Here is a 17,990-nt window from a genome sequence, read left to right as displayed (position 1 = left end):
GTTAGCACCAGAAGTGGGCGCCGGCTCCTGCCTGGCTCCCTGTGTCTGCTCACTGTCAGTTGGGACTGTGCTGCGCGCTGTACGACTGGTAACGGGGGCACAAGCAAAGCAGTAATTTTACACAGATTTTTCTATCTAAATTTGTTTTATTAGATATTTGAGGGAGTTCGTTTAATCCGTAGTTCAGAGTTGAGTAATCCTTAGAGAAACAACAGCAAGTAGCTTCTTGGCTGCTTTGACATCTTGTGCCTAAAAAGAAAGGGCCGAGTGGAAGTCGTCCCCGCAGTTTAACAAACCCACGAGGGTGAGGAAAGAGTCTGTTAAAGGTCTCCGTTACCCATGAGCCGTCTGGCTTTTTCCAGGATGGTAGTTCTGCTGACGGGCATGACAGCCATTAAACAGCTCAATTTGTTTCAAGTAAGAACTTTTGCTTTTCCCCCCGTGTAGGAGTAGACCTCATCGCAGCGTTTTATGGCTGCCTGTACGCGGGGTGTGTGCCGATAACCGTCCGTCCTCCACACCCGCAGAACATCGCAACCACGCTGCCTACGGTGAAGATGATTGTGGAGGTAACGTGGCCTGCATGTGGGCCTGCAGATCACAGCTTGGGCTCTCACGGCAGGGCCAGGTGCGGGTGTGGGGTCGCATGAGAGCCTGCAGTCACAGCTCCTTCCCTCAAGGGGCTCACCATCTAGTTCTGTGAGCAAGGCTGAGACTTGTGCCTGGAAGTGAGGACTAGCGGGCAGCTTTGCCACGATGCTGCCGAATCGAGGCAGCTCCCCAGACAGGGCATCCCTGTGGGTGCTGGGAGCTTCCCCACCAGACCCAAGGACCAAACCAAACCAAACCAGGTGGAGAAGTCATACGTTTTTGAAAGTTCTTTGCTCAAGATTTAGAAGTGTCCTGTGCCTTTTTGAAAGTACAGGTTTGTTTTAATGTTTTTGGCCTGAGGAAGCTTAAGAGGATTAGATGTTTTTCCCCTTGAAAGAGGAACCATGAGGGACATCAGAAGCGGATTCTTCTTTGTAGTTGTGTGGGAGGAACTTCGTGGCCATTACCCCCCATAGAAAGTGTTGAGGGTGTACGTGGAAATGTGTCATTTCTGGTGGGACAGAGCTGGCGGTGAGAGCAGTGAGTGTGGGTGCTGCTTTCTGAGTGTGGACACTGCTCAGGTCTGGGAACCGCAGGGGCTCGGCCCTCACCAGCCCTGCTCGTGTGCTTGGTGGTCCAGCTCCTGGCCACGTGCACCTCTGGTGGCCGACACCAGCCCTTGTGCGGCAGCTGTGTGCCGGGCCGAGCCCCTTCCAAGCTGCTCGGCCTCCGTCTGGAGCTTGCACCCACCCCACCCTTTACCCCTACCTCTCCGCTCTTTGCTCTCTGACCCTCAGGTGAGCCGCTCTGCCTGTTTGATGACAACACAACTGATCTGTAAATTGTTGCGGTCCAGGGAGGCAGCTGCAGCCGTAGATGTCAGGGCGTGGCCCCCCATACTGGACACAGGTTGGTCCTCGAACTAGCCCAGTTGTTTGTTTGCTTAAATGCTTTTCTGTTAAGTCAGAGATGCTAACAGCTTTGTTTTGCTCTCCAGATGATTTGCCAAAGAAGCGGCCTGCCCAGATCTACAAACCTTCCAACCCAGACATGCTAGCCTATCTTGATTTTAGTGTGTCCACAACTGGGATGCTAGCTGGAGTGAAGGTGAGAAATGCAGTCTGCATCACGTGTAGTTAGCAGACCACACGGTGATGGTCAGTTTTCATTCTTTCTCACACGGGGCTCTGGTGGGGCCTGGCAGCAAAATACGGAGAGAGGCACACTTGTGCGTTTTGTTCGAGCCGTAAAATGCATGACTGTTTCAGTAGTTAGCGAGGCTGACTGGTTCCTTCTAAATGCTCCGACTGCTTTGTATGTGAACACAGCCTCACTAGTCCCTGATTAAAAAAAAACTGCTTATGTTTTTCTTTCTTGCTAGTTCTCAAATCCCGCTATCTTGTCTATTACAAAACTCTGTACGCTTGGAGTCCTTGCCTTTTTAACGTGGATCTCATGGTAACTCGCCAGGATGCTGCTCGTTGCGGCCGCAGTGATCCTTCTTCCTGCTGAAGCTGGAACCCGCTGCACGTGCCACCAGAACTAGGGCCCTGACAGCTCAGGCGATGTCCTTGTCAAGGGACCGTTAACAAGTTCTCTGCCCTCAGGAAGCCCTTCCCTATTACCCGCCTCCGAGTTCTGACTGCTGAGTTCGCATAGTTTTCCTCATTTAGTTCTCCTACTTCATTGGCATTTCCCCAATTTTTAAATTGCAGCAGAATACGCGTAATATAAATTTACCACTTAACCCACTTAAGCGAACTGTGCAGTGGTACTAAATACGTTCAGACTTCTGTGCTGCTGTCACCACCACTCATTCCCACAAGCCATTCCATCTTATGGAGCTGGATCTCTTTCCCGCTAAACACTGACTCTCCCTCAGCGACAGCCGCTCTGTTTTTTGTCTCTGTTTTTGATTGTTCTGGGCACCATACGTATGTGGACTCGTACATGTCTTCTCACATCTGCTTATTTCACTGAGTGTGGTATCTTCAAGGTTCATCCACATTGAAGTATATATCAGAATTCCTTTTTAAAGCTGTGTTCCTATTTCACGGTACAGACCACATTTTGCTTATCCGTTCACCCGTCAACAGACGCTTGAGTTGCCCCCACATTTTAGCTGTTGTGAGTGATGCTGCTGTGAACGTGGGTGCACAGACGTCTCTTCGAGACCTTGCAGCAGTTCGTTTACATGCATTCCCAGAAGTGGAGTTGCTGGGTCATATGGTAATTATGTTTTTAATTTGGGGGGGGATTGCCATACTGTTTCTCACTGTAGCTGTCCCATTTTACTGCCTCACCAGCAGTGCACAGTTGCAATTTCTCCACATCCTTGTCAACACTTAACTTATTTTCTATTGGTTTTTTCAGTAGTGGTCATCCTAATGGATGTGAAATAGCATCACATTGTGATTTTGATTTGCATTTCACTGAAGATTGGTGATGCTGAGCATCCTTTCATGTGATTATTTGTATCTTTTCTTTGAGAAATTTCTGTTCAAGTCCTTTGCCATTTTGAATGCATTGTTTTCTTGTTGAGTTTTATAAATTCCCCATGTATTATGGGCTTCACTCCCTTGTCAGATAAGTGATTTACAAGTATCCCTGCAGGATGTCCTAGTGCTTCCCCAGGTCTGCTTCTGGAGCACACTCCTGCTCACGGCAGCTAGTGTGAGCCGATGTGTGCCCCAGGCGTGGGCACTCCACGCCAGCCAAAGCCGGACCGTGGTGGCAGGGAAACCTGCTAAAAGCGTCACAGACACATCCTTAAAATAAATATCCTGGCCTCAGCCCTGACTCCTCCACCTGCTCTCACGGATGTATCTGCTCTCAGTGTCTCCTTCAGAGCAGTGTTAGAGTTTGTTGTTTTGGGCTTTTGGAAAACTAATTCTTTATCCAAGTACAAGGTTGCAGGAGTCTCTCTTACTAAAAGGTTCTGGAAAGGCATTCCAGCTTGGGCTCTGAGTTTGTGACTTTGGCAGGTCCAAGATTGGAATGAGCTCAGGGATCAACATTCACCTTTCCTAGTTGCTTTTTTCTTAACCTGTTCACTTTCTGGTCACTACACTGAAATCCTTGCCCCTGAGAGCCCAGACACCTCTGAGCCCCACCCACAGGGGGGTGAGGATGGCCCTCTGTTGTCTCTGCCCTGGTGCTCGCCAGCCCTGCCGTTGTCAGGTCTCCCAACTTCCCAGTAGGTGGCAAGCTCCTGAGGGCAGAGGCCACGTCCTCCTTTCCACATCCCAGTCGCTGACCCGGTGCCTGATGCACACAAGTGCTCTGGCAGCATGTTAGTGCCTGCTGAGCTGAGCTGGAGCTCATTTCTCAAGCTGTGAGGGGCACCTGCACCGAGCAGGGTTCACTGAAGGTCTGTTTCAGATGCTGATCTGAGAATGTGGGTCGTTCTGGCAGTTGGGATCTTACTGACCCCTCCTGATGCCGCAGGCAGGAGGTTGGAGGAATGTTTGATAAACCTAGCCTCATTTCTTCTTTAAACAAGTGTTGTGGCTTTGAAAACAAACTAAAAAGAATTGCTCATGTGTTAGATTGTAGAGTAATCTTACATTGCCTTGTATGAACTCAGTAAAATATCCACGACGAAGCCGTCGTCTGGGCAGGGCTTCAGGAGGATGCATGTCTCCCCGCAGCTCTGGGTCTCTCTTCTCTTTCCCTGAAGTGGCTGGCGAGCGCTCTCCCACGCCTGTGGCTGGGTTCCCGGGACTCTATGCTGCCCCACCCTGGTCCCTTCCGCAGCCCAGCCCTGCGGGGCGCGCACGCCGCACTGGCGGGAGCTAGTTCAGGACTGTGAACTTGCGCTAACTTGACGCTCCCCCACTCCCCGGATCCTACTGACTAGAAAGCCTCTGTGAGAAAGCTGGTTTCATTGGCTCCATTTTGCAGTGCTTTAACAGAATTCCCATCACATACTGACTGTAGTGGGACTGGTTCTTGGGATTGGAGAGGCTCTTTCCTGTGGCCTTGCGGAGAGGGAATGAGGGTGGGTCTTGCTGCCGTCAGGTGGCCGACACGTCTCAGTGCACAGGCGTGTGTGGTCTGCAGCAGACCTTTACCTTCGGAGCCTCGTTTCCTGACCCTTGAGATGGGAGTCGGACGTGCAGTGCGCTCTGCTGGCGCCCCTGTGGCACAGCGGGTGCGGTGCTGGTGGGCCGCGGAGAGAGATGCAAACGCTCATGCACCCCCGACTTCGTGGGGTGCAGGGGGCGTTGCAGCAGGACCACTACTCAAGCGCAAGACGTCCTCGCTTCGCTTCCTAGGGTTTCTAGGTGCCGGGGGACCCGGAAGGCTTGCTTGTGGTTTGCTGGTTGAACGTGAGAAGACTAATGAGAATGCCAGCAGCCCGCGCTCTGCTAACAGAGCCAAAGCTTGGCCACAGTGGCCCTCTGTTCTGGAGTCACCTGTGGGCATCAGACGCCAGGTCCTGGGCACCTAGTGTGGCCCGTTCTGTTCCAGGTGTCCCTGGGTGGGTGTCTGTGCACTGATGCGGCCTTGCTGTCTTGCAGATGTCGCACGCAGCCACCAGTGCCTTCTGCCGTTCCATTAAGCTGCAGTGTGAGCTCTACCCCTCTAGGGAAGTGGCCATCTGCTTGGACCCTTACTGTGGACTCGGGTTTGTGCTCTGGTGCCTCTGCAGGTGAGTTTCCTCTTGCGGGTCTTTACAGTGATAAACACACCACACACCCTTTTCCACACCACTTGTGGAGGAATGCTAGTGTCTGGGGAGGGCCACCGCCTGCAGGAGGGGCTGCTTGCAGCGGGGCCTCCCCTCAGCCCTGCTCCCGGGGTGCCGGGGAGTGCCGGCTGTGGTCTCCACATTCTCCGTGGAGCTGCTGAAGCCAGCAGAGATGCAGTCTGCACCCATTCCCAGAAGCTGTCTGTAGGGAATCTGTCAGGAGATACTTCATCAAAAATACAAATAACCAATAATTACTTGAAAAGATGCTTGACGCTTACTAGGAAAGGCAGATTAAAGCCAGCGAGATACCACTTCATGCCCACTGAAGGCTGTAACCAGAAAGACAAAAAGTAATGAAGTTAGAAGACTCGGATTCCGCGCTTTCAAAACTGCGCTGTAAAGCATGGTAACCAGGGGTGTGCAGAAACTGCAATTCTCACACATTGTCATGGGATTATAAAGTAGTGAAACCACAGTTTAGCATGTCCTTACAAAGTAAACAAATCTACCACATGACCAAAAAGTTCCTCTCCTGGGTATCTACCAAAGAGAAGGGAAAACGTTATGTCCATACAGGCTAGAGGCTTGAAATGTTAATAACAGCCTTCATTAAAAAAAAAAACAACAAAAGGAAACAATCCAAATATCCACCAGCTGGTGAATGGGTTTGTCTTACCCACACAGTGGGATTCGGCTACAGCATGGATGGACTTCAGAAGCATTATGCCACGTGAAGTGCGTATGATGTGATTGGATCACATGGTGCCGTTGTTGGAAATGTTCAGAAAAGGCAGATCCGTAGAGATGGAGAGCAGGCCGGCTCGCTGGCCAGAGCTGAACGCGGGGCTGACTGCAGGGAATCGAGGCGCACCTTAGGGGGATGGAGTGTTTCACAGCTGCGTTGCGGTGGCTGTGGGGACCACGTTCTTTCAGTTCTCTGCTGAAAATGGGCGGGTTTATGTTATGCAGATTATATCTAAGTAAAAGAATTTTTAAAAAGAAAACACCTTTCCTTGGGGTAGCTGGAGTGCATGGTACCCACACGAGCCTGCCAGTTCAAGAGGCCGACCCACGTGACCCCCCAGGGTGACGTGCCATCGTGAGTCGTACGACTGCCTTGCTCAGGGTGCCCAAGCTGCAGTAGTACCTGTTTTTGTATGTTTTATCAGGCTAACACTCTGAAATCATTGAATCGTTACAAATGTGCAAATTTATGTTAGTTACCAAAATGTCTTTTTTCCTCTCTCTCCTGGTCAACCGTGTTTTATTTTTCTTTTTTCATCTAGACTGTATTCTTCAGACCAGTATTAGGTTCACAACAAAACTAAGTGGAAGGTACAGAGATTTCCCATACACGCCCTGCCCCCAACAGCTTTCCCCATTTTCGACATCTCCCGCCAGAGCGGTACGTTTTCTACAATCTAGGAACCTACATTGACGCATTACCATCCCAGAGTCCATAATTTACATCGGGGTTCACGCTTGGGGTTGCGCAGAGCCCAGAAATAGACCCACGTGTGAACAGTCAACTGGCCTTCACAGAAGCTCAAAGGCAGTACGGTGGAACAAGGACGATCTTGTCAACATCCACATGGAAAAAAAATGAATCTAGACGCAGATGTTACAGCCTTCACAAAAGTCAGCTCAGAATGGACCATAGTCCTGAATGTGAAGCATGAAGCTATGCAGCTCCTGGAAGGTCACCTAGGAGAGGTCTCGGCAAGCTTGGGCTTAGCAGTGCCCTTTTAGACACGACACCAAAGGTGTGGCCCACGAAAGAAGGAGCTGACAGGCAGGACGTCGTCAAAATGACACGTTTCTGCTCAAGACCCTGTTGAGAGAACGGAAAGGCAGGCCACAGCCTGGAGAAAGCATTTCCAAAGAGCTCTTTAAATTATTTTACTGCTTTTGAAGTTAAGAGCTAAACTAGGATAGCTCAGGTTCCAGAAAGTCACAGGAGATAACTCTTCACTGTGCGCAGCCTGCGGTTAAGTTGGGGGGTGTCTGTTGCCAAGAGATCAATGTTGGTTAATAAAGGAAACAACTAGTCAACTTCTGTTGGATTAAGCCAAAAACAGGCAAGTAGAAAACTGATGAGTCAGATTTTCTGTTTGTCCTCAATTATCAGGATTTAATGATTTTTTTTTTTTTTTAACGTTGACTTCCGTCCTCCTTAGGAGTGTGAGGAAGGAGAAGCTGTGTCTGATTTTCACAGGTGTGCTTCTGTTCTCCAGCCGTGAGCTCCAGCCCTCTCATGTGCTGACGGTCTGATCAAGGACGTCACTTATCCTGATGTATGTTCTTGAGAAAGCTGGCAGTAGGTGATCTGTATTTCACTTTCTTCATCTTGGACCTCCTCATGATGGTATTTACAAAGTAAAACGCTGGGAATCATAAGGAAGTGATAGGCAGTCATAATGAAGAAGACTCTTAGCACTGTTGATTCCTTGAGATGCGGGGCTCCAATGTCATTAACTGGATTTGGTCCCAGCCTGAAACTGTAAAAGTCCTGGATGACAGAGTAGCTATGTAAATTGGCACTGCAATTAAAGTCATGCAGGGAAATGCAATTCAGGTGTTATTGTTAACCCTGATTCATGAACGGGTTGAGTAACACTTGGTGCTGACAGAAAACCGCGCCCCAACACTTCCCAGCGGTAAAAGGCATGTTTCCCGGTGGATAATTACGATTTATATGTCGTGTGATGCTCACATTTGTTACATTTTGGGCTGTTAACCTGGTGTTACGATCCCATTTTTGACTCAGTGTTCTTTTAATAACCATTCCGCAGAGGTAAATTTTCCATTATTTTTATTTCTTCCTGCTTAATGCTGGCTTGAGGCTTCCGATTGCAGTTTGCTCTAACTCGGGGTCATGCAGATGTGGTGTGCAGACTGATTCCTGAGGACCGTGCTGCCAAGGGCAGAGGGTCAGACTGCCCCTATGGAGCAGAGCAGAGCACAGCCTCCGGGGAGCCGTCCTCACGGGGACACCGGAGCTTGCACCAGTGTCCTCGAGGCAGGGGTCTTAGCGACCGAAGGGAGAGTGCTGGGTCCCTCTTAGCTCTCACGGCCCCTGGAAAAAGACGACGTGTCCAGACATGGCCCACAGGACGTCTACATGAGGGGCAGCCCCGGATGCACTGTCGGGGCTGAAGGGTGTCGGTTTGTCTTCAGGGCCCGAAGTGTGTTCTTGGAAGGTTGAGAGCGGTGTGCTGGTGTTCAGCTGGCTTTCTCAATTAGATGGCAACTCTGATTTTAAAGCCCCTCGGTGTGGAACACAAGGACTTGCGGATGAAAGTTTGTTTTCACAAGCTGCGAGGGCTAGGCTGAACGTGTATGCAAGTGTGTTTGATAGCGTGTTACTTGCAGTAAGCAGTTGTTTGACCAGAGTGTCAGTATTTTGAAACATAGATGTATTTGTTTTAATATTATTTGCTCTCTTGAATAAGTGATCTTTAAAGGCCTAAATTAATTTCCCAAGGACGAATCTTAGAGAAAAGTTGACAGAATTTTGAGTTACAGTTATTGGAGTAGGATCTTACTGACTTTTGTATATTGACTGTACAAATAATTTTTATGCCTTTCTATGGGGCTCCATTGGAGTGTGCAGTTTTGTATATTATGTGTCTAACCAGACTTTCACATGAGCAGGATTTCTCGGGAAATGTGGAAGTCTGGGGCGTGATAGTCCCTTCTCCTGCTTACTGAGCAGTCAGTCGTCCTCAGAGCTCTTTGAAGTGCATCCGCACTCCATTTAGACCCAGTTCTTACTCTCTTCTAGAGTTTCACTTAGTTCTTTAAATACAGGCGTCCCTGTTTTCAGATTATCAAATTTTATTACTCAGAAGGATTAAGTAGAACCCAAAAAAATCCCCACATCCCCACTGACAGAGTTTCCACCTGATTGTCCAGCATGCTTCCTAGAATAACACTTACGTTTTATCCCCACACATTGGTGGTTGGTCGTCTGATGTTTTGATATATTAAACTCCAGAAGGAGAATCTAAAGCAAATGTATGACTGAGGTTTTCCAGGACAGAAGTGTGTGTGACATTCTGTGGAAGCAAGTGTCGTGAGAACTGGCAGGCGAGGGGAGGGATGCCTGTGTCCTGTGCCTGCCCCGTCCTGTTAGCCTCCTGGTGTGTTTGCTCCTGTGCACTCCCTGCTTCACAGCTGTGGTCGTAGTTTGTGTGTGGTTCCACATCCTGCCTTCTCCTTTTAATATGAGGAATGGGAAGCTTTTAGACATGCTTCTTGGATTTAAGTTTTGTGGAACCCGTCTTTAGAACCCAAGTTAGAACACGTCTGCCAGTAAATCCCTTTCATTCCCTGAAAGGACTGCACTGTTCATGGTGCTCCAGACGGGGAGTGTAGCACCCCTGGGAAGCCAGTGTTTCCATTTGCGAACCAGAAAGGTCCTTGTGAGGTGGGGTTGGTGGGAGAGGTTTGTCGGGGTCACACCTGTGGAGGTGAAAAGGGGCAGTGGATTGGACAGCGTGCGCCCGGGAGCCAGCCCCATGCAGAGCTTCTGAGCGAGGGAGTGAGGGCCACGGGTTGGGTAGGGGGTCTGCCGGCCAGGCCTCAAGCCCCCACCTCGCATCACAGGCTGTTCCTTCCTGAAGGGACACCTGAGGAGCTCTCCCGCCCCTCCTCAGCTAAGGCGTTTGTATGAAGGGAAAACATGGTACTTATTCTGATGTATCCAAAGAGCATGTCAGTTACTTGTACGTACAGACATAGTCTGAGAACCTGCTTTTTGCAGTTCCTGCTTGTGATCTTCACTTGCTCGGCTGGGATCCCCAGGGTGGTGGCGGGAAGGTGGGCAGAACCTCAGAAAGCCTTCAGCTCCAGACGTGTGTTTGCTCTGAGCCCGTTACTCGCCCCTCCCTTGAAGAAGCACTCTCCTTTAAGAGGAGACAGCAGTGTAAATGGGCTTCTGTTAGCTCTGCCGTACCCGTGGCATGTGAGTGTGCTGAGATGCCTGAACAGACTTGGTGAGCCCGTGCAGTGGGTGCTTGCCAGCACAGAGTTGTTGAAGTGACGTGGCAATGTCTTCTTTGACTTACTCTGACGTCCCTTCAGAAGAGAGCAGAATAATGAGCATTCCCGGCGTGTGCAGCCTACACAACTTCAAGTAATGACTCAAGGGAGGACCAGAGCAGCACGAAAGCACCAGCTCTCAGGGCCGACTGCCCGCTGCGGGTGGCTTTTACACTTCTGAATCTTCGTTTTCAACAGATACCTTAAGATTCCTCAGTGATACAATGAAAGCCAGTTGTATTTTTAAATGGGCGAAGGACTTGACTAGAGATCCCTCCGGAGAAAACGTACAGGTGGTCAATAAGCACAGGACAGGGTGCTCAGCATCACGGGTCATTCAGGGGAGTGCAAGTCAGACCCACAGTGAGGAGCCACGTCACCCCAGCTGGGACGGCGAAACTCAGGAGACGGAAACTGGCAGGTCGGGGAGGATGTGGAGAGACTGGGATCTTTGTAATTGCTGGCAGGAATGTAAAATGGTGCAGTTCCTCAAAAACTTAAATGTGGAATTACCGGATGATCTTTTGGGCATATACCCCGAAGAATTAAAAACAGGGACTTAAACAGATACTTGTGCACTCATGTTCACGGCATTATTCACAACGGCCAAAAGGTGGAAGCCACCCAGGTGTCCACTGAGGAATGAACGGATAAACAAAACGTGGCGTCTGCACTCCGTAGGGCGTCACTCAGCCTTGGAGAGGACGGACACTGACGCAGGCTGCAACGTGGAAGAACCTTGAAGGCCACGCTGAGTGAAACGGTCCAGTCAGAAGAGGACAGAGATTGTGCTTCCCCTAAATATCCGGAATAGGCAAATTCGGAAACAGAGTAGATGGGAGGTCTCCAGAGATGGGTGTGGTGATGGGAGTTAGTTTTAATGGGCACAGCACTTCTGCTTGTGATGATGCAAAGTTCTGGACGTAAATACTGTGGTGGTTGCACAACATTGTGAATATAATTAATGCCACTGAAGCACATGTTTAAGATGGTCAAATGGTAAATCTTGTGTGTATTTTACCACAATAGGATTTTTTAAATCTTTTTTTTTATTGAAGTAGAGTCAGTTTACAATGTTGTGTCAGTTTCTGGTGTACAGCACAGTGCTTCAATCATACATGAATATACATATATTTTTTCATATTCTTTTTCACTGTGAGCTACTACAAGATACTGAGTATAGTTCCCTGTCACAGTAGGATTTTTAAAGCGAAGACCAAAAACGAGCTGCTCGTGCAGTAGAGTAATACTTGAGGATGGACGCCTCCCTTACTGACTCATCTCCTGGTTTTCAAATAATGTTGCTCTATGAGAAGATCACCGAAAAAGCCAACATTTGCTGTCTTTCTTCCTGACAAAAATAAACAGAACTTTGGAACAGAGGAATAAAGAAAGAAATGGAAATTTGCCCCAAAATGCTTTTTGTCACATTCCCTGAAGAATAGTTTTCCTTCTAAGGGCTCTGTTTAAAGTAGATTTTGTAAGCCAACTTAATTTCATTCCTTTTTTTAACCAGTTGGATTCACTTGTTAATAAACAATTTTGAAATTTAAAAAATGAGATTGGCCTTATGAGAGAAGAACTGGCTTTAGGATGAGAGCATAGCAGTCAAGAGGATTAATGTGCTGTTTCATCCATGAGATTTTTTACGGCTAGAAAGTTCCTTTTACTTAAATCGTAGAAGGTGGCTTATCTAGGATATTCTGTTATTAGCACATGACCTTTATTCACATCAATTTGTAGTCGTAAACCATACAAAATTAAAACCACTAAGAATATAGTTTGGCAAATACTTCATTATTTTAGAACCACACTTGCCTCATCAATTAGTGGTGAATCACAATATATAGCCGCTGGATTCTCTCAGTGTGCTCTCTAAAGGCAAGATTAAAGAATGATTTTGTTTTCCTTAGCTCCATTTGGTGATCTGTTTGAATCATTCTGAAGTAAAATTACAAACCTAATTCTTCTGATCGTTTTAGTTTCCTTTTATTTACTCTGGAAGTCAGGTTTCTGAACCGGGGCTGGGCACGCTTTCCCTCACATGGCGGTTTGATAAATACTCAGGCTCGTGCTCTCTGTTGGGACCAGTCAGCTCTGTCCATTGGTCGGGAAGCCGCCGCAGGTGGTGTTTTAAGGACTAGAGGGCCGCGTCCCAGTAAAACGTTATTTACAAAACCAGGCAGCGCCTAGTGTGACTCCTGTTCTGAACTTCCAGACCTTTTTGTCAAGAGCCAGTCCTGGCTCCCACTGGGAGAGAGCCCAGTCTGTAAACGCAGCAGCTCTGAGAGACGCCTCACAGCGTCGCAGCTCCGGCGTGTTTCAGTGAGTGCTCGGAGTGGCGGCGGCTGTGGGTCATAGCCCCATAGTCTTTTGAGCTTTTCAGAATGTTTTTGTAAAGACACTGTTTGTATTTACAAATACCTGAGAGTAGAGTTGGCGTGACTATCCCCCTCCTGCAGATGGACAGCGCAGGCTGGTCCCGTCTCCATCCTCACTAGCCCTCCCATCTCTCTCTGCAGCGTGTACTCTGGGCACCAGTCCATCCTCATCCCGCCTGCAGAGCTGGAGACCAACCCTGCCTTGTGGCTTCTTGCCGTGAGTCAGTACAAGGTCCGGGATACGTTTTGCTCCTATTCAGTGATGGAACTTTGTACCAAGGGGCTGGGCTCGCAGACAGAATCCCTCAAGGTAAGCAGCCCTCAGAGTGCCCAGGGCACTTGCCAGCATCCTGGGAAAGTGCAGTGTCGGGGGGTCAGCGGGGTGTTGAGGTTACTTGGTCCTTCAGGGAAGCAGACTGGGATCCTCTGTCACCTGAACTTTACAACATTGTTTTCACGTGAAAACCTCATTCTGTAACATGAATACTTTCTCGCTGCCACAGAGTTACAGGTCTGAGTGTCTGGTTTTGGTATGTTCAGTTCTGCTGGAGCCCCTCAGAGGGCCCTGATTGCTTTTTCGTTTGTTGGTGGAGCCAGTTCCTGAGCGCTGTTGGTCCTGTTCCAAGGCTGGGCTCGAGCCGTAGGTCTGCATTCACCGCTGATTGCATCCTCCTTGGAGACCCCGACTGGGAGGCCGGGCTCAGCGAGCAGCGCCCACTTTGTTTCTTAGTCTGCAGTCCCTGTGTGCGACAGCGATCTCACTTCCCTCGTTTAAACCAAACACACTTCGATAGACTTATTATCATGGTAAATTAGGGGGTTCTTGTCCAAGCAACCAGGAGAAAGTAACCATACAGCCGACTCTGGTTGGCATTCCAACTGTTCACTGTTCATGTGATTAGGTACGTGCGCCTGTGTGTGTACAGACAGGTGACACACACGCACACATTATGTGTGAACATGCCGTCAGCAAAGCAGTGTATTTATCTCTTCTGAGGTTTGTTCTCCTATCCACACCTAATGCACTGAGCTTGAACAAGAAAGCAAAATGCAAGATAACTTTGATATTAAGCTACATGAATAATTGTATAATTAGTTGAAGTTACATACTTACACAGGGAAAGGAATACATAAAACATCATTATTACTCATGTCCACCTGCATTATGTTATAAAACGGTTGAGTACGTTTCATGAACTTTCCCTGTCTGTGCATATGTAAGTAACCAAGTGAACTAAGATGTCTAAGCACTTCACATATTGATTAATTTAAACTTTACAACAGCTCTCTGAAACAGAAACCACTGTTGTATGCACTTTAGAGATGAGGAAACTTGAGTTACAGAGAAATTAAGCACCCTTTCCGGGTCCTTACATTTGCTAAACTTTGGATCCAAATTTTGATCTCTGGCTCCGTGTCCACCATCTCGGAGCCCAGGCTCTTTGGGCCCCAAGATGCTCTCGTGTGTAAGGGACCGTTTGTACTCTGGGACTTTAATTTTCCCATGTAGCTGTGCATGTAGGAGCTCATACCTGTTTCAAGTTTCAGTGTCATCGTTACCTCAGCTTGTGTCCTTGCTCAGCCCACGAGCCCTCGTCCGCTCCGGGCTGCTTGATGCCCCGCTGGGCGACGGTCCTGCGTGAAGCTGGAGGCCGCGGCCTCTTCACTCTCCCTCGGCGCCGCCCAGGCGGTGCTGTGCTTCACGCACTCAGTTCCCCTTCTCTGAGTCTGGCCATTTTGCTCACTTTATGGAATTTGGTGCAGAACTGAGGTGTCCTTCATCTCAGGAGATGAAAAGAGAGCTGTCTTTAAGAGCTTCCCAAACATTTTAGTTTCTCGTTCCTGTGTTAAAAATAGGTTTCTCATTCCCCTCCGGCGTGTGTTCCTGTTCATCCGTGTTCATAGGGGTGTCTACAGCTGCTTCCGTTCTTCCCCAAACCCTGTCCTTGAATTACTTTATCCAGGACCTTGCCTTTCTGCATCCTTCTCCTCCTCATGCTCTTGTATTATTTAAAACATGTTTGTAATGGCATCCCTAACAATCCAGTGTGGGTGGATTTGTTTACACAGATGTCCTAGAGCCTTCAGCTGATGGCGTGGACACGAGAGCCCTGGGAGTGAATATCTGTGTGGCATTTCTGTTGCTGTGTGGGTCTGCTGGTCACACCCAGCGCTGGCAAGGCTGACCTGCTGTCACTGTTCCTAGGCCCGAGGACTGGACTTGTCCCGCGTGCGGACCTGCGTGGTGGTGGCGGAAGAGCGGCCCCGGATAGCACTCACCCAGTCCTTCTCAAAGCTGTTCAAGGACCTGGGCCTCCACCCACGGGCCGTTAGCACCTCGTTTGGCTGTCGGGTGAACCTGGCCATTTGCTTGCAGGTGAGTCTCCTTGGTGCCAGGAGTGCTCGAGTCAGAGTGGCCTTTGCAGACGGGCCCATGGCTCCGAACGGCTCCTCCGCTGGTGCTCACCTCATTTAGAGGATAGCTTTCAATCAAATGCAGGTGATTGGTGCACACTTTCTTTTATTTTTTATTTTTTAATTATAGCCTGTATTTTTGTCAATAACCATTATTCATAATTAGCAGTCACGGGCTTATTCTGTCCTGGGACACTCTAAATTTTAGAACACAAGTAGCAGTTTGTCCAGACCTCTGAAGTCAGGCCCTTTAAAGACTAGACACTAGACAAATTTTTCATTGTGGCGAGAAACCTGTGGTCTTTTGTGTACAGACAGTAGTCTCTGCAGGAAGAATCCAGGACGTTAAGCAGGTTCAGGAGTCTGCTGCTGTGGCTGCAGTGTAGACGTAACACTTACTGCTGCGTTTCCAGGGTGTGAGTGTGAGCGAGGCTGCCCTTGCGAGAGAGCTTGTGTTATACGCGCTTCCTTTCTGCTCTTCATTAGCCCCCTTCTGACCATCTTCCCTGTTTCTTTCCTGCTCTGAGCTCCTGACATGGGACCCAGGCCATGCGGAAGGGAAAGCCCTGTAGGAGTCTCTCCTCGGTGCCCTTTGCGCAGCTTCACCCAGAACAGCCTGCTCAGGGCTCAGCTGCAGGCTTTGTCTTCACGCACGTTCAGAGGACAAAACCTTGACTCACAGCAGGTGCTGGAGGAGGGTGATCGACATGAGCCAGAGCCCAGCTCCCAGCACCCATCTCTGCGCGCCCTCTGTCTCCCGTTTAGGGCCCAAGGATGCTGCTTGCAGGTCTCCTCGGGGGACCTCGGGAGTGCCCCAGGCTCGTGGACTTGGTGGCCTTGGCAGAGGGAGGGCCTCCATGGGACCAGTCTGACGAGATCCTTTCAGAAATATTAGCTACAGGAAGCGTTTTCATGATTTTCTTTGGCTGTTCCTTGCTGCTATCTTCCTTTTCTTTGAATTGGCTCCATTTTTAAAAATTTGTGTACTGTCAGAGTCCTCTCAAGAGTCAGTTGAACCTTGTTCTCTGGTTGAAGTGAATTCCTTTTTCCGAGAGGTAATCTGAAGGATTGGATTTACCATGCCAAACTAGTTCTTTAAATACTGACTTTTCCCCCCATTCATCTTTATCTGTTCTGCCTAAACGTTTCTAGCTGTCTGTTCCATGGGGAAAAATGGAAATGCAGAAATCCACTTGAGAAGCGAATTCAGCCTTGGGCGATGCAGCACTCGCTTCTCCTCCCAGCAGTGGGGAAACCCTGGTCCGTTAGAGACTGGCTCTTGGCCACAGTGGTGCTGCTGCTTTTTCTCTCTCTTTCAGAAGGTTGACAGGTGAAGGGAGAGGGCATGGAGCAGACCCCACGTTAACGCAACAGTCGGCGCTTGGCCACTGGTACAGGCAGCAGGACAGGTTCTACAACACTGTTGCACAAAGCGGAGAATCTGTAGGTACTAGAGTGGGGCACCTGTGGTTATTTACCTCTTTATTTACTTTTTTCATTTATTTCCATCGACCTGGTCCATAATGTTTTCAGGTTTATAAAGAGGGAGTAGATTAAGAAGGCAAAGTAAAATACACTAAAATAATTGAAAAGATAGAAGTGACACAAAAAGAAGGCCTAAGAAGCCAAGAATGAACTCAGCACATGGTGGTTTGCCACGTGTGTGGCCTCAAATACCAACTCCATCGTTACTGCGTCCTTAACACCTGCAGCAGTGCCCGTCTTTGGAAGTACTTCATAAATGTGTGTTGTAAGAATGTTGAATAAATGAAGTTCTGTATTCTGAACGAGAAATAATACATTTTTTTATAGAAAACGGTTCTATCATATGAGGCCCAGACCGAAGCTGACATTGCAGTCACGGGTCATGCTGCTATTTTGGGATCTTGGCAGTACGTTTAAGTATGTTTGTATATTTCAAGTTTTTCTACTTGTGTGCTTTATTCTCAACTGATTTTCAGCCAGTTTCTCTTTTTCCAAATGGTCAATATAAGAAAACAGCTGTAACTATCAATGTGTCTGATAGTAGAGACAAATCAAGTAAGTTAAAGTGCGTCGTCCAGAGGAGTGCAGGCTCACGTCCTCCCACGCAGGGCCGGACAGCGCGCGCCATGGATGCAGCGTCCCGGCAGCTGTGGGGGCGCCCCGCAGTCCCACATGTCGCGTCTCGGGGGACGTTCAGTCCCTTGAGTGGCCTCATGTCAGCCTAAGTCAGATTTTACTCAAAATAAATTCAAGACACGGTTCCGGCCCTTGTAAATCAACAAGATGGACAGTAAACATGTAGGTGGCTTTTTCAGTGAGCAAATGAATATTCTTAGTAACAAGAAGTAGAGGGTAAAGAGTGAGTTGGACACGCAGGAGGCGGTACTAGGTAGGGCGTCCAAGAAAGGCCTCTCTGAGGTGGCATTTCAGCACGGTGCCCTGTGAAGTGAAAGAATTACAAAACTATTAATTCTGCCAAAATTTAAAAATTTGTGATTATGGTCCCAAACAAATAGCAGGCACAGCTTGAGGTCTGAGGGCAGAAATCCACGTCTCATATTCCCGCTGTATTTCTGCAGGGCCTGACGCATATTTGTTAAATGTACTAAAACTGAATTTTTAAGTATGTTTAGACAAAGAAGTAAGATAACCTGAAAAGTTACGAATTTTTTGTAGATTGAATTTTTCACACAGGGAAGTTTAGGGTACAAAATCAGAAAATACAGACTAGCCAGTAAGTAAGTAGTACCCATAATTCCATCTGTCCAGGGATCATCACCATTAATCCCTTGATGTAAAAAAAAAAATCAAAAATAAAAATGCTGAAATATTCCCTAAATTCCAAACCCTGTACCTAAGTGTTTAAAGGCACTGAGAAG

The 17,990-nt window shown here is 48.4% G+C and overlaps 1 protein-coding gene across 9 annotated transcripts in view; it reads left to right on the top strand.

Annotated features, from left to right (window-relative positions):
* The window catches only part of DIP2C (disco interacting protein 2 homolog C), a 274,349-nt gene that overhangs the window by 228,127 nt on the left and 28,232 nt on the right, over positions 1–17,990 (top strand). For 8 of the 9 annotated variants that reach the window (XM_064479267.1, XM_064479266.1, XM_064479271.1 and 5 more), the window contains 6 exons: positions 448–569; positions 1,389–1,500; positions 1,589–1,698; positions 5,115–5,245; positions 12,853–13,021; positions 14,918–15,088. In XM_064479267.1, the coding sequence (XP_064335337.1) occupies positions 448–569; positions 1,389–1,500; positions 1,589–1,698; positions 5,115–5,245; positions 12,853–13,021; positions 14,918–15,088 (815 nt within the window). Of the gene's footprint in view, positions 1–447; positions 570–1,388; positions 1,501–1,588; positions 1,699–5,114; positions 5,246–12,852; positions 13,022–14,917; positions 15,089–16,445; positions 16,995–17,990 lie in introns of those variants that run through there. The other variant, XM_064479273.1, reaches the window with a different exon arrangement.

This window comes from Camelus dromedarius, chromosome 26, assembly GCF_036321535.1.
Source record: "Camelus dromedarius isolate mCamDro1 chromosome 26, mCamDro1.pat, whole genome shotgun sequence".
Taxonomy (NCBI): Eukaryota; Metazoa; Chordata; class Mammalia; order Artiodactyla; family Camelidae; genus Camelus; species Camelus dromedarius.
This window is presented reverse-complemented; position numbering and strand designations above follow the sequence as displayed.